We start from the raw sequence: 26,409 nt of genomic DNA on the forward strand, positions 1-26,409 counted from the left end.
CACCGGTAAATAAACATAATATCAAAACACATTAGCGATATTCAGTTATATTCAGTTATCACTTTGTGACATCAACAAAGCGCCAACGCTATGACATTTCGAAAAGATTTTAATTTTACATAGACCAACATTTATTACTTTTGTACATTGCAATCCAGGTTACAGCATGCCCAACAGTTCACCTTCCGTGCAGGCTATCTGTTTATCTGCAATAGCTGACCGTCTCGATACCCTTTTCTCATGTACCATTTTTTCGTTCTTTTGGTTGCTGTTGTTTTTACCCCAAAAAAATGAACTTGAGTAACGATTGCACTTACACGACAGGCCCCCCTAAGTAATTGAAGGAATTACAGCAAATTTGAAGGAATTGCATCTCAAATGTAAACAAACGCAGCCCACTCGCGAAACAATTGCAGCGATATCGGTAATTTAGCGGTAATAACAGAAATACATCGGCCCTATCGGAAGCAATGTCGGTAATACTGGAAACACGATCGGCCATCTTCGGAGATTTTTCGGTCGCGAGCGGAAACTCACGCAGCAAAACATGGCGTCGTTGGAAGGAGCACCCGTCTCGGTGAGATCTGTTTTTAGTTCCTACTATTACATTTTTATACTTATCCATCTTTGACCACCCGTGTTGAATGCGTTTAGGTATGAGGTGTTGTCGGGGCAATAGCTTATGTTTTTAGGAAAAGATAGTCACTCTAGGAGAGCGTCACAAGTCATGCCCCTGTAGTTTGTTTACATCTGAACATCGAAGTCGTGCCGATGAGTACGAACGTGCGCCAGATATAACATCATATTTTTTTTTTTTTGTAAAATGTGTTTAAATTTGTCAATTGCACTTCGTAGCAAGAAAAAATATGGCTCATAAACGTCTTCATGGCGCACGTTCATGATGTTCGTAATCATCGGCACGACTTCGATGTTCAGATGTAAACAATCTCCAGGGGCATGACTTGTGACATTCTTCTGCAGTGACAATCTTTTCCTAAAAACATAAGCTATTGCCCTGACAACACTTCATACCTAAATGCATTCAACACGGGTGGTCAAAGATGGATAAGTATAAAAATGTAATAGTAGGAACTAAAAATAAATCTCACCGAGACGGGTGCTCCTTCCAACGACGCCATGTTTTGCTGCGTGAGTTTCCGCTCGCGACCGAAAAATCTCCGAAGATGGCCGATCGTGTTTCCAGTATTACCGACATTGCTTCCGATAGGGCCGATGTATTTCTGTTATTACCGCTAAATTACCGATATCGCTGCAATTGTTTCGCGAGTGGGCTGCGTTTGTTTACATTTGAGATGCAATTCCTTCAAATTTGCTGTAATTCCTTCAATTACTTAGGGGGGCCTGAACGAGCATACGATGATCCTAATGATATAGTAACGGGGAAAGGGTTGACGATCGCCTTAATGCCGAGATGATTTCTGTGACAATTTATATATAATTATGCAAAGTGTGGTAGTTACGAGTTGGAACAGGGGCTCGGGTGCACTTGCACACATACACCGCTGGGCAACGACTGTCATTCGTTTATGTGAAAACTACAATAGCTTTCTGATGTTTTTGTTGTTGTAGCACATCAGTTCAGACCCTCACTAACAGGAACAGGGGCTCGGGTGCTCTTGCACACATATACCGCTGGGCAACGACTGTCATTCGTTTATGTGAAAACTACAATAGCTTTCTGATGTTTTTGTTGTTGTAGCACATCAGTTCAGACCCTCACTAACACTTAAACGTGGGTCAGCTTGGTGGATAAAAAATTGGGCAGTCAAGCTAAACATGGGTATGAAACCGTACATGGGTGTTGTGGTATACTGAAGAAATTGTTTCAAGCGGCGTAAAATACCCAGTTCGAGGAAATAATTGAGTTAAGTGAAACAACGTACATTATTTACATGTTGTATACAGGGGAAACGAAATAGCTCTGGAGTAATGACCATGATACTGTACAAAAACGTCCAATAAACACAAAACTCTTTTTTATACAAAAAATATACAAACATATAAAATAATTTAATCTCTGTACACACTCCTGCGCGTCTAGGATTCCACTGTGAACTGTAACTGTGTGACGTCTAGGTTCGGCAGAATGATGATCTCGTGGGCACGTGCCACGGGAGTCCGGTGGTTGTAGCGGTGGAGCTCATCGTAGCCGGAGTAGATCTGAAGTGAATAAGTAACTGGATCAACGACGCTTTGAACAGTATTTTTGTTGCAAGTCAGTTTGACTGTTTTACACAAAGCACGCAAGACATGTGCAAAGATCGTTATTAGAACGAATGTGATATTCTATCCCACCATCACATGTGCAGGATCCCCGCGTGTCTAAGGGACATAATTCTGCAGGAGGAATTTCAGTTCCTTATTGCACTTAGCCACTCGGGAACCTGGATAGAACTGAAAAGGCACTACCGGGTGGAAAGAGAGCTTTACGATGTTTCTGTTACCGTATATTTCTCCATAAATCACCTTGGCGCTTTATGCCTGGAACAAACTTCCAAACTGGGTCTAAAACAGACGTGGTGCAAAATCTTTCAACCAACACAATGCCTACTACGGTGGAACAGATTTTAAGGCTCAATCACTAAATAATGAGTTTGTATGAAATGCGTATTTCCCATGAACATCGCATTTAATTCTAACTTAGTATATTATATATTTCATAATATGTTAGATGTACTTTGATCACGAACCCTTTCATTGGTCAGGTGGTCCGATTAATTGAAATAATCGCAGGGTGGACTACACGGCCAAGCAATCGATCGTGTTTTCTCATAATCGAACACAAACAACACTTTTCGTATTGACAATATTTTTTACAAGGATCGTTTTGTTGCGTCAAGTTTACATTTCATAAGCACTACAAATATCGTTCCAAGTCATAATGAAGTTTATCCTAAAAACTCCAAAGAAATGTATAGTCCGAGACATACTAAAGTGCTTTAAATCTGTGAATTTTGGAAATGCCTTTTGTGGAATTTAAATAAAACAATAAAACCTTTGTGCAATAACAGACATAATAAACACGTCACAATTTAATTCTGGACTCACAAAAGTCCAGAAACTGTGGCCACTCTCTCACAAGGGATTTTGCAAAATTAAACAGGCAGCTGTTATGTATATGTGCTAAGGATGAAAAAATGAAAAAAATGTTTTTCGAAAACTCAAAATTTAAACTCGCTCGCCCATGGGCACGCCCATGGGCGAACAGTGGCCAATGGGTAGGCCCATGGGCGAAAGTGTTTAATTTCATCCAGAATAAATGTTTTGGAGGTTGTAAATGAATGAAAAAATGTTGATAAGTATCATGACACAAATTTCAGCTTGTTGTGACTTGACTCTGCTAACTGACAGCGATTTTTAAAAATCTCGCCCATGGGTGAAAAACATATTGGCGAATAATTAATTTCATTGAAACTACATGTTTTTTTCCAGGCTTTGCAGTTTTTCAATAAATGAACGTGTATTTATTATTGTCTTGACACGAAATTAACCTTATTTTGACTTAATTCGGCTAATTTAGAGTGATTTTTCAAAACGCCTCGCCCATGGGCGAAAACCATTTGGCCCATGGGTGAGAATATTTACTTTTACTCAAAATACACCTTTTCCCATGTTTTGGAGGTTGTGAATGGATGAAAGTATGTTCATAAGTATCATGTCACAAAATTCAACTCATTTTGAATTAATTCCGTTAATTTAGAGCTATTTACCAAAATCTCACCCATGGGCGAAAAACATTTTGACCCATGGGCAAGAATATTTCCTTTTACCCCAAACACATCTTTTCCAATATTTGGAGGATGTAAATGAATGAAAGTACATTTATGAGTATCATGACAGAAATTTCAACTCATTTTGACTTAATTCCTCTAAATGAGAGCAATTTTGAAAACTCTCGCCCATGGGAGAAAGACATATTTGCCTTCACTCAAAATACATCTTTTCCTGTGGTTTGGAGGTTGTAAATGAATGAGGATATATTTATGAGTATCATGGCACAAAATCCAACTCATTATGACTTAATTCTGCTAATTGAGACCGATTTTCAAAAACATCTCGCCCATGGGCGAAAAACAATGGGCCCATGAGCGAGATTATTTCCTTTTCACTCCAAATACATCTTTTCTAATGTTTTGGAGGATGTAAATGAATGAAAGTGCCATTATGAGTATCATGACACAAAATTCAACTGATTTTGACTTACTTTTGCGAGTTCAGGAAGATTTTTATAAACATGCCAGAATAATCACTTTTCTCAAAATACATCTTTTCCTGTGTTTTGGATTTTGTAAATGAACGAGGAAATATGTATATGTATCATGGCACAAAATCCAACTCATTTTCACTTAATTCTGCTAATTTGTAACAAGTACAAGAATCTGAACTTCCACTTAAATTTTCATAGCTTTATTTATTGTCTTGGAGGTTGTAAATATATGAATGAAAGTGTGTTCATAAGTATCATGACAAAAATATATTTTCGTTTGCTCGTTTTCTTTATTTTGCAAACATAAGGTTTAAAAATAGATGAAATTCTAATGACAATTCAGTTTAATTTCGTGAATTTAGTTTTATGTCGCACTCAGTAATATCCCAGCAATATGGCGGAGGTTTGTAGATAATCGAGTTTGGATCAGACAATCCAGTGATCAACAGCATGAGCATCGACCTGCACAATTGGGAACTGATGACATGTGTCAGCAAAAGTCAGCGAGCCTGACCACCCGATCCCGTTAGTCACCTCTTACGACAAGCATAGTCGCCTTTTATGGCAAGCATGGGTTGTTGAAGGCCTCTTCTACTCCAGATATTCACGGGTCCCGAACACAGAGCTTTACTTCCAGCAACATATACAGTACACTTAGAATACTAAGCCTTGAGATTCTTTTGAATTTAGGTATTCTATAAATATAACAAAATTCAACCTATATCTATGAAGTTGAAGTTATTTGTGAAAGCCCTAATCAAGAGTGACCAAACTCCAGTGACTATGCTGGGACACATTAATAAACGGTGTTGTGAGTGTATTGAAATATGTCTTGTCAATTCCACTGACATTCACCAAATGTACCTACCTAGTAGTTTTAAGTGTACCTACACAGTTTAGCATGTTTCGTTTTAATAGTGTGGTCTCCATTTTTAGTAATTCCCGTTTGCCCGTCCCGGCTTTTCTTCGTCCGAGGTTTTATGGGGTACATGTATTCTCCTATTTGTCAGACCAGAAATTATCTACAACAGGGGTAGGTCACTCGCTTGTTTTCTTTACCATTTGTACTAATTAGTATGCGCCTCCTCATGCTCCAATGCACACAGTGGCCTGATTCGTCTCCATCGCAACTTAGGCTGCGTTTAACAGTACTTCAGCCAGTTTACTGTATCAGTCGAAATCTTACAATGAATGAATGAATGAATAGCAAGAAGTATATGTGAATGAATGAAAGAAATGATAAAAGAAAGAAGTGCATATGTGAATGAATGAGAAAGATATAATAAAAGAAAGAAGTACATATGTGAATGAATGAAAGAAGTAGTATAGGGAATGACAGTTCTGGCTCACTTTCAAGAAATGTCTCTACAAAGCCTTATTTACTAAATAAGGCTTTGGTTGGGCCATTAGCTCTTGCTACTATTACCCCTACTACAAAAAAGTTGGCGGTAATTACTGTGCCTTGGTAGGAGGTAACACTGTGCCGTACGGTACGATCAATAATTCTTCTCTTACAAATCCCCTACCCGGCCCATCCCTCAAGTAGTACAAGTTAGGTTCGTCGGCTTTCATATCCACTTTATCTATGTTGTAAGTTTTGACTGACCATATAGGATCGGTGGCCCGCTTACGGCTATCGCCCCTATGTTATGTTTATATCGAGGAAACAGTTTAACGTGAACCGCCTATGATCTCTTTGGTGTTCGTAATAAAGGCTTGTTGGGCTTTTTGTATCCCCTGTTCTATGTACTTTTTTTTCTCATCCTCGCTGATAGCAGACTTACGAGACTTGGACCGAATATCTTGTTTCATTCCGTTATATTTTGTGAGTTCAGATAGGATTGAACGAAACTCCTCTTCTGAGATCTTACTGTCAGAGAGTGCCGTGGAAATTCGCTCACTCACTGTGTTCAGCTTTGCTTCGGCCAGAACCCTGATCTCGTCGTGTTTCAATGCCTTACGATTAAGTCTGCGTGATACTAACTTAAGCGCCAATCCTACCAACCCTGCCACCCCTGCCGTTATTTCAATACCTAGCACTATAGGTGCAGCCACGATGGTAGATAACAATCCAACACCTGCCGCCCCTAGTCCCATGCTGGTTGCCATAAGGGTAGTGTCAGCCCCGTCTACGATATTGAAAGCTCTATTATATTTTTTACATAGTGCTTTCCGCGTGTCACGGTCTTGTTCTAGTTGGCGTTTCACATCACATAACTGCCTCAAGCGGAACCCATCTACGGTTTCCAACGTCTTCGCTACTTCCTCTACGACTGGGTACAGGCCCATCCTATAATATATATTTTGAAAAATATTTTAATTGGGTTTCAGTTAATAGTCTATCAATGTATTTGAAGCCTATAAGGAGTAGATCATAACTAATGATAATAGGTGAGAGGCTAATAGACTTTTCTGTTGTAATAAAAACCCCAGGGAGGCTTATTAAACGTTTTATAGAACCCGTGGGGGTATCCCGTTGTATAATAATACGGCAATATTGATCTAAGTGTTCGGTAAACCAGTGTATTGACACCCCGGGTAAAAATTGGTGTACTCTTGAGGAGTTTTCCTGGTCAAAATACGTAAACATGACTTCTATGATGATTGTGTAGGAGGAGTATATCTCAAGCTGCCTTTCGTGTAAATAACTACTGCTAAATGTTAATTTACTTTCTATTCCAGAAATTAATCCAATTTTTCCTTCATAAAAATATACCGTGGCTGTTGCTTCATTCCCCGTAATGAAATCCCCGGGCCAGATACCGTTATTCCTAATCTTAGAGATAAACTTCCACTTTTCTTCTTTTAATGTGATATAAGGTGAGGCGAGTGTTAAGTTGATCAGCCATTTGGGTTCTTTTAAATCTGATAACGACACCCGTCTGTACACGTTGTCTTTGAAGTGCAGGATGTATAATTCATCTTCCTCACCAGGCTGATCGAATCCCTCTGTATCTCCCAGGTCGTTAAGCGTAGTGTTGGGATGATGACTGGTCATTATTATACTATTACGATATAATTTCCAACTGGTTTTCTGATAATAATTCAGGGGTTAACTTCATACCCATGAAGTGTATGTTGGCAGGTAGGAAGATATTGGCTAGTGTTATCTTATTTTCCACGATCACGTTGACCCCCTGCAGACTGGTCTTGGGGTCGACACCCCCCCGCACGTAAACATTGCAAACTTGAAACTGATGTTGTTTGCCCCACCCGAGTTTGATCCCCTTCACGATCTCGATATTATTCCCCGATGGTTCCCCTAGGTAGACTTTGATGATCAGTGTTCCGTTTATTGTTAGATTCTCTAGTCCCTTAACCACGCCTTCGAATTCTGACACCAACTGCAATTTCACGTTTTGTATGGCCGGTTTACTCGATAGCATGTGGGCTGCTATAGTGCTGACTGGGCTGATGACTACGCTACGTCTCTGAGTTGGGACGTAAGCCACGAGCAGGGTTCCATTGTTCACGACTTTGTTTAGGTAGTTGTCTTTGTTATCCGTGAACACGTAAGGGGAGACGAGTCTAATATTGAGAAACCAGTCGTCTTTATCGGGTAACAACACCCACTTGTCATCTTCGGTGAAGACGAGCATATATGGTTTGTTTTTGACGACGGTAGTGCTCTCAACATCGTCTAAGTCGAACAGTTTACCCCCGAACGATGGGTATATTACCCAATTATTATCACCGGTGTTGACAAGGGAGTACTTAGTGTTTACTGTTGCTCTTGTGGTATCTATTATATCACTTAAGGTTCCACCGGAGGGGATTTCAACGCGTTTGTAAATGTTGTTTTTCAGTTGCAAGGCATACGATTTACCATCTACTCCGGGAGCGTCGAAACCGCGTGTGTCTCCGAGGTCGGAGATCCCGATATTGATGCATTTTTTCACTCCGGGTCCTTGTGCGCTGGTCATGTTACATGAAGTGTTAAGCTGAGGTATCCTATATTTACAGGATTATGATTTATATCTAACACCGATATTGTCAGCTCAGGTATGTTGCCCTGGGTTAATCTCTTATACTGCCGTGGTGAAAACGACTCGGTTCTACCGTCGTTGAATTTCTCAGTTTTCACCGGCACTGCTCTCAGTATAGTGGAAGGGTGACCTCCTTGAATGTTGTACGTTGTGCTCACCTGACTGAGATGAATGTACAGCTCTCGGTACGGTACTAGGTCGGGTAACTTAGTGCCTGTGACGGTTGTTGTTGGTTTTATCTCGTCAGGAGACATACCGAGCATCCTTGCTAATGGTCGGCCGAGCCTCAAAGGGTTTCTTCCATTGTTGATTAACACCACTGTACCGTTTGAGTCGTTCATTTTGAGTTCAGCTCCCAGGGGTTTGAAGACCTCGTCGTTTAGAGAGCACACGCTGTAGTAGCCGTCAGTTATCTGACTGTGAGTTCCACTGACGAACAGCTTATTGTTGCTGATATTAATGTTAGTCCATTGCGGTAGGTAGGTGATATCGCAGAGTGCGACTTCGAGTTGACCTGACGTGTTATCGATCGCGTGCGTCAGCTGAACGGCCTCACCGCTCGTTATTCCAGGAAGTGTTATGTACATATTATAATATATAATTCATATATTATAATATGGATTTAGCACACTTGAAAATCGTGGTGAATGCAGATGGTACGGGGTTTAAAACAACCTTTATTGATATCTTTGAAAAGTATGTCGTGTCCGTTAATAACGCGCAGGCGGTGGTAAACTGGAATCAAAACCCAATGCAGTTTTGGCAGAACCAACTCAACTTTGCTGTGTGGTGTGCGACGACAGGGTCGGGTGTGACACCAGACTACGGTATAGACGAACTGAGTAAGGCGGTTATTCTGTTTCATATTTATTATCAAACGAGACGAATATTGAAGGAAATAAGTGCTCCTCTTCCCCAAGATAAAGCGTGGAGTATGACGAATAACCCCTATGATAGACGCGCTTATGAACGTATTTGTGGGGAGTTTGAGATTCCAACGAATAAAGACTTTCGCCTTCCTGGTGTGAACCATAGTCTCGGTATAGTTCTCGTGTACTTCTACAGGTCCGGAACATATCAGGCCGGTTCTAAAGATGGTTCATACAACCCAAACCGTCATACATTTACAGGCCCCACAACGAATGAAAAGATCCATGTCAGCTGTATAAAACAAACCAATCCTGATGCAGCCACAGCCTGGACTAAAATGATCTCAAAAACATCGAAAGGATTCACTCGTGCTGGTACAATACGCTTGAACGACTCGATTCGAACGTACGTGTGGGCGCTGTTGGGTGCGCAGTCGATGACGCGTTCCAACATCCTCGGTAAGGGAACTGCTTACGACGCTCAGACACAATTCGTTTCCAACGTTGAGGATGCTATCAATTCTCCAGTTGATCTCCCGAGGGCCATCGACCGTTACCAAAACGTGTTAGAATATGCCAGATCGAAAGTCAATTACGTGTTCGGCGTGGGGTTGTACATGGCTCCGAGTGATATGCAACTGAGAATAAAAAAAGTGGTGGGTTATAACAACAAAATAGTCATAGCCACGGCGGACCAAAAGTTGGGTATCAACCCCGATATTAACACCCCCTATATCGCACACATCCCACCACGTGAAACGGGTATAGTTGCGCCGCCCCCGGGGCCTAAAGTTCATGTGTCCACCACACACCCTCATGTGCATGTGGGGGTACAGCAGCATATTGATAATAAAACAGCCCTAGTGGTTGGTGGGGTAGCTTTGGGACTTATTTGGTTAAAGATTTCTTAGCCGCTACGTACACCAGACCCGCCACGGCGACGATGGCTGCCCACAGGTTTTGACTGAGCCACATGGCAGTTTTAGACAGAGCGCTCAACAACCACGAGACGATGCTACCCAGGATGCCGGGAAGGGCTTCGGCGGCTTTACCAGCCAGTTTAGAGTTTTTTAATCCAGTCTTTAACACCCCCACCGCCACTTGGAGTTCCCCCACTGGCAGGCCCCACAGGTGTTCCCCCTGTCAGTGACACCACCAGGGTTGATATGATGAAACCCAATGCAGTCAGAATACTGGCGATGGTGATCCCTTGCTCCCGAAATAATATCCGAATCCTGTTGGCTAAAGTTGTATCCTCATTCAGTATTCTATCGATTGTTTCCCGAATACGACTGATCTGGGATCGAAGCTGTTCACGATTCGAGGAAGCGGATTCCAATCGTGTACGTCTCTCGTCTTCTAAATCGCGTAGTCGTTCATTGATACGACGCTTCATATCATCGTTTTCAGTTTCGTTGAGTTTGGTTTTTTCCCTAGTGATGTGCTCGTCGATTTCGTTCAGTTTCCCCATGTTGTTCACGAGTTCTCCACGCACGCGTTTCACGGCTTCGTCTAAGCCGCGCAGTTCCCTTACCGGAAAGTCAAACCCCGGTAACGGTTTGTCCCAGTAGGTGCTCAACAGTTTTTCTATGCTGTCCGAGGCTTCTGTAGCACGCTGTGGTGTCATTTCATCTCTAGTGGTGAGGTGGGATCTGGTAGCTTGCAGATCTTCTTTAACGGCCTTAGGTATTGCACCACCGTAATCATTCATGTTTAGATTTTTACGGATAAATTCAACACCATAGCGGCTGGCTAGAGTTGACAAGGCCAGTGGTTTTTTATTGCTCTTGTTAAAGAGGTCAACCCCTGGGTCAGACTTAAGGCGTAGAACACCCTTTGTATCAATAAAAAAATCCTTATGGTATCGACCCTGTGGTTCAACGTAGTTTTTATCTCTTCTTAAACTTTCGAAATAATCATTTACCGTTGTTTCCAAGAGTTCTTGGTTCAATGGTGAACTAGTAAATGAGGTCTCCTGGTCATCATCGAATGCCTGGGCACTAGCGCCCGGCATCTCCGTCATATCTATATCTTCATCCATTAGTATTAAAAATATATTTCTTTTATATAACAATGTACGGCAGAAAATTAGATCCTTTCAGAAGATTGAGAGAGCCATTAGGAGCCAGAGCCGTGCGCCAGTCGGTGACCATCACCAACAATCCCAGCAAGATAGACCAGAATCAAACTCTGCTGGTTAGATTTCCAAACCTTGGTGAGAATGACCTCATTGTAACAGGCACTGTTCGACTGGCGTTCAATATCACGTTGACCTCCGACAACGACAAACGCGAGCTAGTGCGGAACGTGGGTCGAGCTATCATCAAGAAAACGACCGTCAAGATCAGCGGTAACGAGGTGCTGAGCATCGACGACAGCGACGTGTTTCACTGCTACAGGGATCTCTGGAAAAGCGAGGGAGAACGAGTCAATGATGTGTATCAGGGTATCAGCAAATCAACCCGGTCGCGCATAGGGTATGCCTTCACGACAGACCAGCAAGACAAGCTATCGGACGGTGAAAAGGCCATCGCTCGAGCATACGGGAATAGATTCTGCGTGCCGCTCGACTTCGAGTTGCTCACGGGACACGCGCCGTTTTACCAGGCCGCGCTGGGTGATAGGCTCGAATACGAGCTCACGTTTAACGACTATAGCAAAGTAGTGCGTACGCCGAACGGTGATGAGGCCAGTTATACCATAGACAACATCTCTCTGGAGTTCGACATGGTCACTAGCCCGGAGCTGGCCAGGCAGGTTCGAAACCAGTACTCTGGGAAGATGGCTATCCTGTACGATCGCGTACTGAGGCATAGGTCAGTCGTGCGAGATAAGAGCGACACTGTGTGGAATATCAACCTGAACGTGCCGGCGCGATCGATGAAAGGTATCCTGGTCGTCCCCGTGGAGGATTACGATCCATTCCGGAGGGACAGCGAGAAGTTTTTGAACCCCGAGATTGAAAAGGTGGAAGTGACCATCGAGGGCGTGCCCAACCAGCTGTTCAGTCATGGTATGAGACCACACCAGCAGTGGGATGAGATAAAAAAGCTACCAGTGGGGGACTACATAACAAAGGACCTGGACCTCGGCTCCGTGCAGATCGGTGAATACCTGACCACCAAGTACGCCCTATGGTTGGACATGCGATCCACGGATGATGATAAACTGCACGGTAGCGGGCGCCGTATAGATAACGGCAGCGAAGGGATAACCATCCAGATTACTAAGAAGGCTCAAACCGCTGGTAAGTTGAAATTATATCTGTACGTTATTATGGACGCGCAACTTAATATAGACAATGGGAGATTCGTGCAAGCCATCTACTGATGGGGGGTACCCCCCACTGCCCACTGACCCACACTGCGCCATAGTGTGCGGGCAGACTGGCTGTGGGAAGACCGTTTTCGTGTTGGATATGTTGGAGGGTTACTTCAAGGATGTGTTCGATAACATCGTTATCATGTGCCCTACTCTGAGCATGAATAAAACGTACGCGCGACCTTGGGTGATGACGGACCCGGACGTACACAAAATCGACCCTGGAACACGCCTGCAGGACTGGTTGAAAGCTCTTCACGAGAAATTTAAAGGGGAACCGACGCTGTTCATACTGGACGACTGCAGCGCTAATCGCGAGATAACAAAAAAGAGAGACATGCTATCGTACCTGGCCTTCTCCGGCCGGCATGCAAATCACAGCGTCTGGGTGCTAACGCAGAAGTTCAACTCGGTGTTGAAAGACCTCAGGGAGCAGACGCGATGGGTGGCCTTATTTCACTGCAAGGATAGGGATTCGTTCGAGTGTTTGAGAGAGAACGATGTGATGAGTAAATTAGAACGGGAACGGGTGAAGAAACAGCTCGCTGAAACTAAACACGCTAAACTTGTTCTAAAGACCGACCAACCAGTAGCATATATAGTGTGCTAAGCTAAAGCTAAGCAAAGCTAAGCAAAGCTAAGCAAAAGCTAAGCAAAGCTATGATATTTGAAGTATTTGTCGTGTGCAACTTAACCTTCATTTCTCTGTGTTTTGCCTGTATCGGGTATTATATAGTTAAAACTAAATCTTACTTGTTATATTATAAGATGGAGTGTGAGGAATTGCTCGAACAATTGTCGCCCGCAGGCCCCACTGATGACAAGCGAGAGAAACTGGTGGCGTTGGTTGTTGGCGGCAAAGCCAAACATTACTTTGGAGACTACACTCCGGATAAAATTAACAAAATGTCAGCCGAAGAAATCGATAAGCTGTACGCTAGATATGAGTCCCGGCTCGGAGCAGAAATGACAAAGACAATAGGATCGGCTATGACCCAGATATACACCGGTATTGTATCACACTTCCTTCCCATTCCACCAGAGCGCCGACTTTACCTGTGGGAGGACCTTGAGAAAGACCCTTTTATCGAACACGCCGTGAGCTCTATCAGCTGCGGGCTGTACCACAAATATGGTATGTTGTTGGCTCCAGTGACGGCGGCGATTATCACAGCAAAACATTGTCAATTTGAGAGAAAGAATAATAATAATAGTATAGATGGATGCTGCACAGGAAACCCCAGTGGTGGTACCCCCCACACCCCCAACAGTGACGGTGGAGACCACTTCAACAGTAACCAGGCAGAAGAATCCTAAGAGAGTAGCTGCCGGTAAAAAACGGTGGTGTAACCAACATAAAGTGACCAACCCAACCCGACTGTTGTTGGCTGTAGGTGTAACTGCTGCCTTGGCTATCTCGTGGTTATACGTGGGGGTGCCCTCCCACAGTGAGCCACCACCCACCCCCAACAGTGGGGGTGTGGGGGTATCCCCCACCGTCGACCCGCATATCATGTTATAATTTTAATATTTTATATCATATACATAATGTCTGAGGGGAAAACGTTCGTCAACGACGCATACCACGCCACAGTGGTAGCCAGTCTAGCCGTAGGGTACGCTCGGTTGACTAAAATGGTGCTTAAACAACCAACTATCAAGCTAGATTTCAACCTGCAGGATATGGGTATGCTCATAATGAACCTTGGTATGGCGATGGCCACAAAAGACATCCTAGTAAAACAAGGGATCATACCTGATAATATAATGAAATAAATATAGGGATGGCCACGATAGCTATGATGGTCGGTGGGGCGTTAGTGAATGCCCTGGCTTTTTCCGGGAGTAATTTCCTCTTCTCGAAACTACGAGATGATCACGCGGCTGAAATACAGGAAGAAAGGAAGCGGCACGATCTCGCTACTGAGAAATTACAAAGGGCACAGGCTGAGTACGCTAAAAAACGTCTCCAGAGGATCGATTTTATTAACGAACAACTCACGCGTGAAAACCATGCCGTTCAAACATTCAACGATGTCGATGAAGCAATGAAAGAATACTACCTACTAACTGGTAAACAATTGGAACCGCTCAATAAACCCACACTCGCTCAGTACTACACACCATCCAAGGGACAAATGAATCGTGAACTGGGCTTCATAGTGTTGGGTATAGCAGCTACTGCGTTGGTTGCGAAGCAATTAAACTAAAATACCTATATAAGTAAACATGAGACCCGCTCCATACCGATGCGAATACATACTTATGGGGAAGACCGAGGCCTGTGGTAGGAAATGCAGGAATCAGGGGTTCTGTTGTTTCCATATGGGAAGTCCTAACTACACGTGTTCTGTGTGTGGTATCGGGGTTAAAGGGCACTACTGTCTATGTAAAGCTCACGGAGCGAACGTAGTCAGACATCAACTCATCTACGAGAATAAAAAAGGCTACATAAAAGAACGTAGGCGACTGCTCAAGATAGCCACTTAAGGGTTACTGTGAACCAATTAGACATTAGTTCTCTTAGGTGTAAACACGATGTCTACTGTAAGCGAGCTCAAGCGGGTCGCAAAACAGAGAGGTGTGATCGGGTATTCTCGAATGCGGAAGTCAGCATTGTTGAGATTACTAGGTTTAGAAGCCCCTCCTACAGTAAAACAATTAAAAACTCAAGCAAAACAGCTTGGATACACGGGTTATTCAAACATGGGGAGAGACTGGTTAGTCGGATTGTTATCACATGATACCTCGCTGATAGAAGACTTCAGAGACATGTCAAATAAAATATATTTTTAATAAGGTTACTGTGAACCAATTAGACATTAGTTCTCTTAGGTGTAAACACGATGTCTACTGTAAGCGAGCTCAAGCGGGTCGCAAAACAGAGAGGTGTCATCGGGTATTCTCGAATGCGGAAGTCAGCATTGTTGAGATTACTAGGTTTAGAAGCCCCTCCTACGGTAAAACAATTAAAAGCTCAAGCAAAACAGCTTGGACACACGGGTTATTCAAACCTGGGGAGAGCCGGGTTAACCGCATTGTTATCACATGCCCCCGTAGCACGTCCCACTGTAAAACAACTGAAAGCCGAGGCACACGATTTGGGTTTAGGCGGGTATTCCCGTATGAGAAAACCACAGCTTGTAGAATTATTACGACAGAATAGAGCTATTGACCTACAGTTCGTGAGCACTGAGCGCGCTGTAGGTAACTATTTGAGAGGTTGGCGCATGCACGTTGATAGAAACATAGACATTATAGATATCAAGCCTCTGATAGCTGATAAGGTCAACCAGGAACTAAATAATCTAGGAAGTATCAAGTTTCAGATCACAGTGAAAATGTCGCTCGATAAGCAGGTTGGGAGTACCACTGAGTATGTTCAGCCTTACTTCCGAGGTCAACAAGAGGTCGTCACACATGCAGAGACCATTGACGCATCAATCGATACAAGTTTTCAGCAGATACGAGAATACCTAGAACGCTATACACACTTGGGGTCCGGGTGGGCTGTAGATAAAATCGATAATGTCTATCTAGACATAGCTAAATACGTGCCGTTCAGAGGCGGGTCATACCTAGCCTTGCCTCCCTACTATAGAAACAAACATGCCATAGTAAATGTTAAGAATAGAGGAAACGATTGCCTGAGGTTAGCTATCAGGTCAGCCTTATTTCCAGCTGGCAAGAATTCAGATAGGCTTTCTAGTTATCCCCAAGACGATGGGCTCAACTGGGATGGTATAGATGAACCCACCCCCATATCCCAGATCACTAAAGTAGAAAAACAGAATAATCTGGCTATAAATGTCTTTGGGCACGAAGGTAACACAACAATAGTACACAGGGTCAGCCCGGTGAAGGATCGCCAAGTTATCAATATATTCATGATCCAACTAGGTGAAAAGTATCACTACACGTGGATAAAACATCTCAGCCGGTTGTTGCACGACCAGTCGAAACACGATGGGGAAAAACACTTTTGTGTACGATGCCTACACGGTTTCAGTCGAGCTGATTTATTGGAATCCCACCGGGATGATTGCCAAGGTGTGGGGCAGACGGCCATACGAGTCGACATGCCTAAGGAAGGTGAAAATATCCTAAAATTCAGTAACCACAAGAACCAAATGTCTGTACCTTATATTATATACGCCGACTTCGAAGCCTTAGTTGTGGGTGGGGATTCCCCCAGTGGTGGTGCCTTCACCCACAAGACACAAGAGCATAAAGCCTGTTCGTTTGGATACATTGTCGTCCGTTGTGACGGGGAAACGAAAGCTCCGGTAGTGTATAGGGGCCCTGACGCGGCTGAAAGGTTTCTAAAGTGTTTGCAGGAGGAAGAAAAAATTATTAGGAATACATTGTATAGAATCGCTCCCATGCGTATGACCCGAGCCGACAGGCTAGCCCACGCTAGTAGCACTCGCTGTCACGTGTGCGAATCACCACTTAACGGTGATTCGGTGAGAGATCACTGTCACATAACTGGTAAGTATAGAGGCGCCGCTCACAACGCGTGCAACCTCAAGCTTAAAATCAACCCTAAGACAATAAACATCCCCGTTGTCTTTCACAACTTGAGAGGGTACGACTCACACTTGATCATGCAGGCCATCGCGAAAATCGATGGTAATATAACGTGCAGACATGTTTAAAGCAGTATAAACTCGACCCCGCATGGTATTACACCAGCCCAGGTCTGTCGTGGGACGCCTTGCTTAAAAAGACCGGAGTTAATTTGGAATTGCTCACAGATTACGACATGCACCTATTCATTGAGAAAGGCTTGCGAGGTGGGATTTCCATGGCATCCAAACGATACGCGAAAGCAAATAATCAATACGTGAAAGGTTACGATCCTAACAAGCCAACCAATCACATTCTATACCTCGACGCAAACAACCTGTACGGCTGGGCCATGAGCCAGTATCTACCTACAGGGGGATTCGAATGGGTACCCCACGTTGATGTTATGGGGGTCGCACCAGATTCGAACAAAGGGTATATCCTCGAAGTTGACTTAGAGTATCCCAAGGAATTACACACATCGCACAACAGCTACCCCCTGGCCCCCGAACGTATGAGGGTTAACACAGACTGGATGTCTGAGTACCAACATAACTTGTCAGGTGGTCGTGTGACAGACGTTGAAAAACTCGTGCCTAACTTAATGAATAAGACCAAGTACATCGTTCACTATCGCAACCTACAGCTGTACCTGTCGTTGGGTATAAGGCTGACCAAAATACACAGGGTGCTCATGTTCGACCAGAGTCCATGGATGGAGCCCTATATCAGAATGAACACAGACCTACGAAAAAAAGCCACCAGTGATTTTGAGAAAAATCTCTACAAGCTCATGAACAACTCGGTGTTTGGTAAGACTATGGAGAACCTGAGGAAACGCGTGACCGTGAAGCTGGTTAGATCTAGTGAGGAAGACAAGCTCAGGAAATTGATAGCCAGTCCGGCATTCAACCGTAATAAAATATTTACAGACGACCTGGTTGCCATACACATGAAGAAAAGCCACATAAAATTCAACCGGCCTGTTTACGTGGGGATGAGCATCCTCGATTTATCCAAACACCTGATGTACGACTTTTACTACAACGAGCTCAAGAAACAGTACGGTGACAGGTGTGAAGTGCTGTACACTGACACGGATTCCCTGCTGATGGAGATTCGAACCGAGGACGTGTACGAGGACATGAAAAAACACCTCGATTTATACGACACCAGCGACTACCCTAAGACCCATGCCATACACAGTACGGTAAATAAAAAGGTCCTAGGTAAGATGAAGGACGAGTGTGCTGGCACGCCCATAGCCGAGTACATAGGTTTGAGACCTAAGATGTACTCCATACTGAAAGCCGACAATAGTGAGATCCGGAAGGCTAAGGGGGTTAAGAAGTATGTGGTGAAACAACACATCAAACACGCCAGATTCAAGGAAGCCCTGTTCAAGACCCGTACCTTTAGACATAAAATGAACACACTTAGAAGTGATGGACATAAGATATACGGACTGACTATAAACAAGACGTCCCTGTCGCCTATGGACACAAAACGTTGGATAGCTATTGATGGAATAAACACATACGCGTATGGACATGAAAAAATTTGAGGCTATTTACTACAGCCCGCGTGGGTACTGGAAAGGAGCTAACGCAGTAGATAAGCTAGCTAAACTAGCGCGAGTACCCCCGGAGGAAGCCAAAGCGTGGCTTGAAAAACAAGCCCTGTGGCAGATCTATTTACCGGCACCACGCTACGTGCCTAGAAGGAGGTTCGGTATTAACATACCTAATAGCATTCACCAGGCAGACCTACTGTTCCTACCCCACGACAAGAGGTACAAGTATGCCTTAACCGTAGTGGACGTAGCCAGTCGTTACAAGGAAGCCGAACCCTTGACCACGAAAGATTCGGCCCAGGTAGCCAGAGGATTCGAACGCATATACAAACGCAGCCCGCTGACGTGGCCAACAGAGCTGCAAGTTGACCCCGGACGGGAGTTCATGGGTGCCGTGTCACAACTGCTAGCCAAACACGATACAAAGGTCAGGCGTGGCACGGCCGGAGCCCATCGGAGTCAAGCCATAGTTGAGAGATTTAATAGGACTTTGGCTGAGCGCTTGTTCGGCTATCAGTATGCTAGGGAGATGGCCACCCCTGGAAAACGATCGACTGAATGGGTCACGAGGTTACCCAAGGTGGTGTCGGCAATCAACCATGAAGTCACCCGTCTCACCGGTAAGAAACCGGCAGACGCTATCAAACTAAAATCAATAGTTGCAGAGTCGGCCGCTCCATTGCGTGGGAAGGAGAAACAGATACCAGATAGGGCCCTAGTGAGGTATCTATACCAGCCGGGGGAACACGAGGGCGATAGCCGTAAGCGAGCCACCGATCCTATATGGTCAGTCAAAACTTACAACATAGATAAAGTGGATATGAAAGCCGACGAACCTAACTTATACTACTTGAGGGATGGGCCGGGTAGGGGATTTGTAAGAGAAGAATTATTGATCGTACCGTACGGCACAGTGTTACCTCCTACCAAGGCACAGTAATTACCGCCAACTTTTTTGTAGTAGGGGTAATAGTAGCAAGAGCTAATGGCCCAACCAAAGCCTTATTTAGTAAATAAGGCTTTGTAGAGACATTTCTTGAAAGTGAGCCAGAACTGTCATTCCCTATACTACTAAAGAATAAATGATACACCACGGTCATCCCTTCCAAAACATGTTAAAGAACGCAAAACTATCGTTAGATCACATGTGTTAACATCAGCTTGTTATTGTCTCCCTGGTCAGACGTAACAATTGTCAGACAGGTTAAAACAACAAACTATCTGGTTGATTGCACAGCTGCCTGTTGACGTAGTATACCCACATCACCTACTTTTCCTGCGTAACCTTCATCTACATCACCACAATTAATATATTCAGCAGAGAGCACAGAAGGCCTTATAGCTGTAACCACTGAACCGTGACGTCTCTCTGCTCCCAAGTTCCCAAGGGGGGGTGTCCTTCTCTACCTCTTCCATTAATCTTAAAACATGCAACAAGCTCAACGCATGCATCTTTTTATTAAAATGTGATGCTATACATAATCATAAGAGTATTTTATGTATTATTCAGTTGAAAAATTATTATTTTATTATATATATATGTATGTATGACACGCTGGACAGGTCTAGGGCATTTTGTGTTAATTTACCATTCCCATTTTCATAATGCTTAAAAAAGACACTCATTAATCTATCACAGAGTTTTGTCATTCCTTCACTCCAACATGGTTGCTAAATCCCCTATGATCATAGAATATCGACTCTGCCATACCCAATTCACCTAATCCTGAGAAATCAACCAGTCATGACATACCCACATCGCCTAATTAATTTTCCGTACCTATCGAGTTAAAAATACATGAAATGGGAGCACGCCTTGTTAACTAATGAGTGAGCCTTGTAGGGAGTACCCTCACTCTCACAAACCCACATATTGAGGAGAAGCGGCCGTGTTTGTCGGGGATTTTTCTGGCTTTGCTAAATAAATCGTACATAAACATGTAAAATATTTGCTTTGATTCTGTAACTACCCACATTATGACATTGAGACCATTTTGATTTATCGAGTAAATACGATTGAATAGTTTTGAGTTTGAATCTTGCCACTTTAGCGCTCTATCTTTTTAAATGATGCGTGCATACTAATATTTAGGTGGTTTTTAGTATTCCATCTATTTGTATAAATTAATTGATTTATCTGTTTTTGCTTTGTTTGGGTTTTTTTCATTGCTAATGGCCCAGCGAGTGAGTCTGCTTTGATACCTGTAAATTTATTCTGACGTTTGACGAGCGGGACGTAAACAAGAACATATATGGAGCCCCTGCATCAATACGTTTTAAAGTGTTTGAAACATTATTCTAGACCAGTATTTGTACACAACTGATGAAGTGTACCTGAAAGATCAAGGTTCATAAGAACGTACAGGGCACATTTCTCCTACCCCATTTAAGAATGTCCTTTTCTGATTGGTTCACGTGGCCTTGCGAGGGAGAATAGATCATTAAGTTTTACCCCGCCACGTGGGAAAAGCCTGCATCCACGGCAGTCAGTGAACTGTGGAGCAGTGGTTCGAATCGACTATAGTTAGTACCATGTTAATATAATACATGGTTTCAGCTTGTTTTGATGCTCTATTTACATAAAGTGATATTTAAACATTCGTTATGGTAAATACGGTGTAGCAATGTGATGAAGAGTATGCAGGTTTTCTTCATCCCATTTCATCCACCGATGAGAATGGCGGTATCCTCTTTTGGTTCACACCCGGATTGTCGATTGTTTTATGAAATACACAACAGGACTGTCGAAAAGCATTGGAGTGTGACAGTGCTCAACACTGTTCTAATGACACCCGGAGCGTCGACTACCTTGGAGAACTTGTGCCCGAGAACAGCAGAAGACTCGTCTCTACGCTAATTAACGAGCTAAAACACATACACAAAGACAGCGGTGAAAGAAGCTGTGGAACCAATTCCTGAATGATAGTCGTCGCACGAACAGTAGTCGAGAAAGTTGGCGTCACCGTGAATCGAGGGTCTGTGAGCAATGTAAACTGCATATTGTGGCACAATGGCCACAATAAAGAATAAAGAAGAACTTGACAGAAGGCTTCAGCGTCTTAACGAGCAGCTCCAAAGACAAGAGATTTCCGTAATGAGCTGTGCTCATCAGACTGTCTGCCTCGCTCATAGTGACCACATTACTGTACTTTATAACGTATTTGGTTTTCCATCATGTCCGGAGCGTCGAACGCCATAGTGCTGACACCTGATTACCTCCTTACGTAATACCCGAAACATCGAATTTACAAACATTTCAATTCAATTTTAGACAACCCAGGCAAGTCGTTTGTTTAAGGAGTAAGAGGATTAGGAGGTATGGTCGACTAGATTTCTTTGTTTAACTAATCCCACACGGCCTTCACCAATAGAGGGAATGATTTCTGTTCAGTTATGACATTGCTGTTCTCCATATGTCTCTATTTTCTCCACACATCTCCATGTTGTTGTATATTTGTGTGTTTTGTATCTCTGATTGGGACTGGTGAACAAGCTTTACTGTACCTCACCCACACAGCATATAATACAAAATATAAATGAAACATGTGTCGTCACCCATATGAACTATTATATAATACAATATGCATGCAAATCATTACATCAAATACAACTATCATATAAGTAAACATGAAAAACAGAGTTATGGTTTGTTGTGTCTGACTGGCTTTTTGTAGAAACACTGAACATTTGTGAGAAGGTTTTAGACAAGTTAATTAGTTTCCTGTTAAAAAATTAAAAATCAAGCTTTGTGTTTTATGATAAAATCGTGGACAGATTCAACTATTTTCTGATTTTCACAGTGAATAAGTTCTTTTCCGTTCACCGAAGTCATCATAGACCACAGTGAGAAAAGGTCGATCTTCAAGCAGTAAGGAAGACCATGAAAGCGTATGGAGTACGTGTGTCTTGGTCACCTCCTCCGTCACCCCCTCCCCGAATCCACACCCCACCAGGGCGTGTAGGACTTGTCTCGGTGGATAAAAAGGGACTCCTATAACCCCATATACCCCTAATCACATTGCTATAATTTGTCGTTTTTGTGTATCCGGTTTTGTGTATTCTGTAATATTGTATGGTACTGGTGAAGTGTTAATCAAAGCAATATTTTGCTTGCTAAACGAACCACATTCTTTGAGAATCAAAATATGTTTTAAGCACATTTCCAAAATTGAAATGCAGCATGCACACAATAACTAAATTGGAAGGAATATCGTGCCTGACAAGGTTTTCCAGAGCACCTGCACATAAATGTCAATGTCTTTCAAAGACTAATATGTGCAGGTCTTGCAAAAGGACAAAGCAGGTATGCTTGACAAAGTTCTTGCAAAGGAGGTTTATACACAGCACCAAAACCAACTGGTCAGCTCGACGCCTTATAAAACAATCAATTCGAGATTTCCTTTGAATGTGAGATATTTGGCTGCGCGTCTTGCGCAATCAGTCTGTTTCATCCATACACACTCACGAACACCTGTTCATTTCAAAGCTGGTGTCCCCTAATGACCTAATGTGATCCATGGATGAATTTTGTATATGACAAGCAAAATACACTTGAAAGCGGCAGCTGTTTTACTCCAATAAACAAGACCAGCGGACGAGACATGACTTTTTCGGCGCAAATTGTCGTTGACGCTTTGCGGAAATTACGTAAGTGAACGCGGAAGAAACAGAAAGCGTCATCGTTCAGCTCAGTTTCCATTGTCTTTGCGAGTTATGCTGAGCTACTCAACAAACTGAGATAAAAGTCAAAATGATGAAAAAGTGGAAACCAGTGTGTGTGGATTAGAACTTGAAAATCACTCATGAAGTCTCTGACAAAGTAATATCTGTTCAGGTCATGATCATTTGGAAAAAAACCACGAAAGTTCTATGGATATACAACTTCTTATAAGGTAAGCAGCATTTCGGCGTAGCTGTTAAACTCGTTATCAAGAAAGGGATATCTTACAGGTAGTCCTGTAAGTTAAACCTTTGTTTTGGTTCGAGGTCAAAATCGTTTGGTGTAGTCACAACGGTGTTGTTTTATGGGATTAGATTATGGATTATACGGATTTTCTATAAAAAAAAGTAAAATGTGTGTCCTCAGGAAACGAAATAAGACACGTGTACCAGAATGTAAGTGAATCGATGTTAGCGAGTTCAATCAGTGACTTCAGTTAATAAAATGGACTTTCACTCCAAATACATCTTTTCTAATGTTTTGGAGGATGTAAATGAATGAAAGTGCCATTATGAGTATCATGACACAAAATTCAACTGATTTTGACTTACTTTTGCGAGTTCAGGAAGATTTTTATAAACATGCCAGAATAATCACTTTTCTCAAAATACATCTTTTCCTGTGTTTTGGATTTTGTAAATGAACGAGGAAATATGTATATGTATCATGGCACAAAATCCAACTCATTTTCACTTAATTCTGCTAATTTGTAACAAGTACAAGAATCTGAACTTCCACTTAAATTTTCATAGCTTTATTTATTGTCTTGGAGGTTGTAAATATATGAATGAAAGTGTGTTCATAAGTATCATGACAAAAATATATTTTCGTTTGCTCGTTTTCTTTATTTTGCAAACATAAGGTTTAAAAATAGATGAAATTCTAATGACAATTCAGTTTAATTTCGTGAATTTAGTTTTATGTCGCACTCAGTAATATCCCAGCAATATGGCGGAGGTTTGTAGATAATCGAGTTTGGATCAGACAATCCAGTGATCAACAGCATGAGCATCGACCTGCACAATTGGGAACTGATGACATGTGTCAGCAAAAGTCAGCGAGCCTGACCACCCGATCCCGTTAGTCACCTCTTACGACAAGCATAGTCGCCTTTTATGGCAAGCATGGGTTGTTGAAGGCCTCTTCTACTCCAGATATTCACGGGTCCCGAACACAGAGCTTTACTTCCAGCAACATATACAGTACACTTAGAATACTAAGCCTTGAGATTCTTTTGAATTTAGGTATTCTATAAATATAACAAAATTCAACCTATATCTATGAAGTTGAAGTTATTTGTGAAAGCCCTAATCAAGAGTGACCAAACTCCAGTGACTATGCTGGGACACATTAATAAACGGTGTTGTGAGTGTATTGAAATATGTCTTGTCAATTCCACTGATATTCACCAAATGTACCTACCTAGTAGTTTTAAGTGTACCTACCCAGTTTAGCATGTTTCGTTTTAATAGTGTGGTCTCCATTTTTAGTAATTCCCGTTTGCCCGTCCCGGCTTTTCTTCGTCCGAGGTTTTATGGGGTACATGTATTCTCCTATTTGTCAGACCAGAAATTATCTACAACAGGGGTAGGTCACTCGCTTGTTTTCTTTACCATTTGTACTAATTAGTATGCGCCTCCTCATGCTCCAATGCACACAGTGGCCTGATTCGTCTCCATCGCAACTTAGGCTGCGTTTAACAGTACTTCAGCCAGTTTACTGTATCAGTCGAAATCTTACAATGAATGAATGAATGAATGAATAGCAAGAAGTATATGTGAATGAATGAAAGAAATGATAAAAGAAAGAAGTGCATATGTGAATGAATGAGAAAGATATAATAAAAGAAAGAAGTACATATGTGAATGAATGAAAGAATAAATGATACACCACGGTCATCCCTTCCAAAACATGTTAAAGAACGCAAAACTATCGTTAGATCACATGTGTTAACATCAGCTTGTTATTGTCTCCCTGGTCAGACGTAACAATTGTCAGACAGGTTAAAACAACAAACTATCTGGTTGATTGCACAGCTGCCTGTTGACGTAGTATACCCACATCACCTACTTTTCCTGCGTAACCTCCATCTACATCACCACAATTAATATATTCAGCAGAGAGCACAGAAGGCCCTATAGCTGTAACCACTGAACCGTGACGTCTCTCTGCTCCCAAGTTCCCAAGGGGGGGTGTCCTTCTCTACCTCTTCCATTAATCTTAAAACATGCAACAAGCTCAACGCATGCATCTTTTTATTAAAATGTGATGCTATACATAATCATAAGAGTATTTTATGTATTATTCAGTTGAAAAATTATTATTTTATTATATATATATGTATGTATGACACGCTGGACAGGTCTAGGGCATTTTGTGTTAATTTACCATTCCCATTTTCATAATGCTTAAAAAAGACACTCATTAATCTATCACAGAGTTTTGTCATTCCTTCACTCCAACATGGTTGCTAAATCCCCTATGATCATAGAATATCGACTCTGCCATACCCAATTCACCTAATCCTGAGAAATCAACCAGTCATGACATACCCACATCGCCTAATTAATTTTCCGTACCTATCGAGTTAAAAATACATGAAATGGGAGCACGCCTTGTTAACTAATGGGAGTGAGCCTTGTAGGGAGTACCCTCACTCTCACAAACCCACATATTGAGGAGAAGCGGCCGTGTTTGTCGGGGATTTTTCTGGCTTTGCTAAATAAATCGTACATAAACATGTAAAATATTTGCTTTGATTCTGTAACTACCCACATTATGACATTGAGACCATTTTGATTTATCGAGTAAAATACGATTGAATAGTTTTGAGTTTGAATCTTGCCACTTTAGCGCTCTATCTTTTTAAATGATGCGTGCATACTAATATTTAGGTGGTTTTTAGTATTCCATCTATTTGTTTAAATTAATTGATTTATCTGTTTTTGCTTTGTTTGGGTTTTTTTCATTGCTAGTGGCCCAGCGAGTGAGTCTGCTTTGATACCTGTAAATTTATTCTGACGTTTGACGAGCGGGACGTAAACAAGAACATATATGGAGCCCCTGCATCAATACGTTTTAAAGTGTTTGAAACATTATTCTAGACCAGTATTTGTACACAACTGATGAAGTGTACCTGAAAG

The 26,409-nt window shown here is 42.4% G+C and overlaps 1 protein-coding gene across 1 annotated transcript in view; it reads right to left on the reverse strand.

The window, feature by feature from the left end:
• Nucleotides 1-1,613: 1,613 nt before the first annotated feature.
• The window catches only part of LOC137281777 (serine-rich adhesin for platelets-like), a 69,783-nt gene continuing 44,987 nt past the window's right edge, over nt 1,614-26,409 (reverse strand). The window contains exon 20 of the mRNA XM_067813392.1: nt 1,614-2,181. Within this exon, the coding sequence (XP_067669493.1) occupies nt 2,059-2,181 (123 nt within the window). The 3' untranslated portion in view covers nt 1,614-2,058. The remainder of the gene's footprint in view (nt 2,182-26,409) is intronic.

The sequence above is a fragment of the Haliotis asinina genome, chromosome 4, assembly GCF_037392515.1.
Source record: "Haliotis asinina isolate JCU_RB_2024 chromosome 4, JCU_Hal_asi_v2, whole genome shotgun sequence".
NCBI classification, from domain to species: domain Eukaryota; kingdom Metazoa; phylum Mollusca; class Gastropoda; order Lepetellida; family Haliotidae; genus Haliotis; species Haliotis asinina.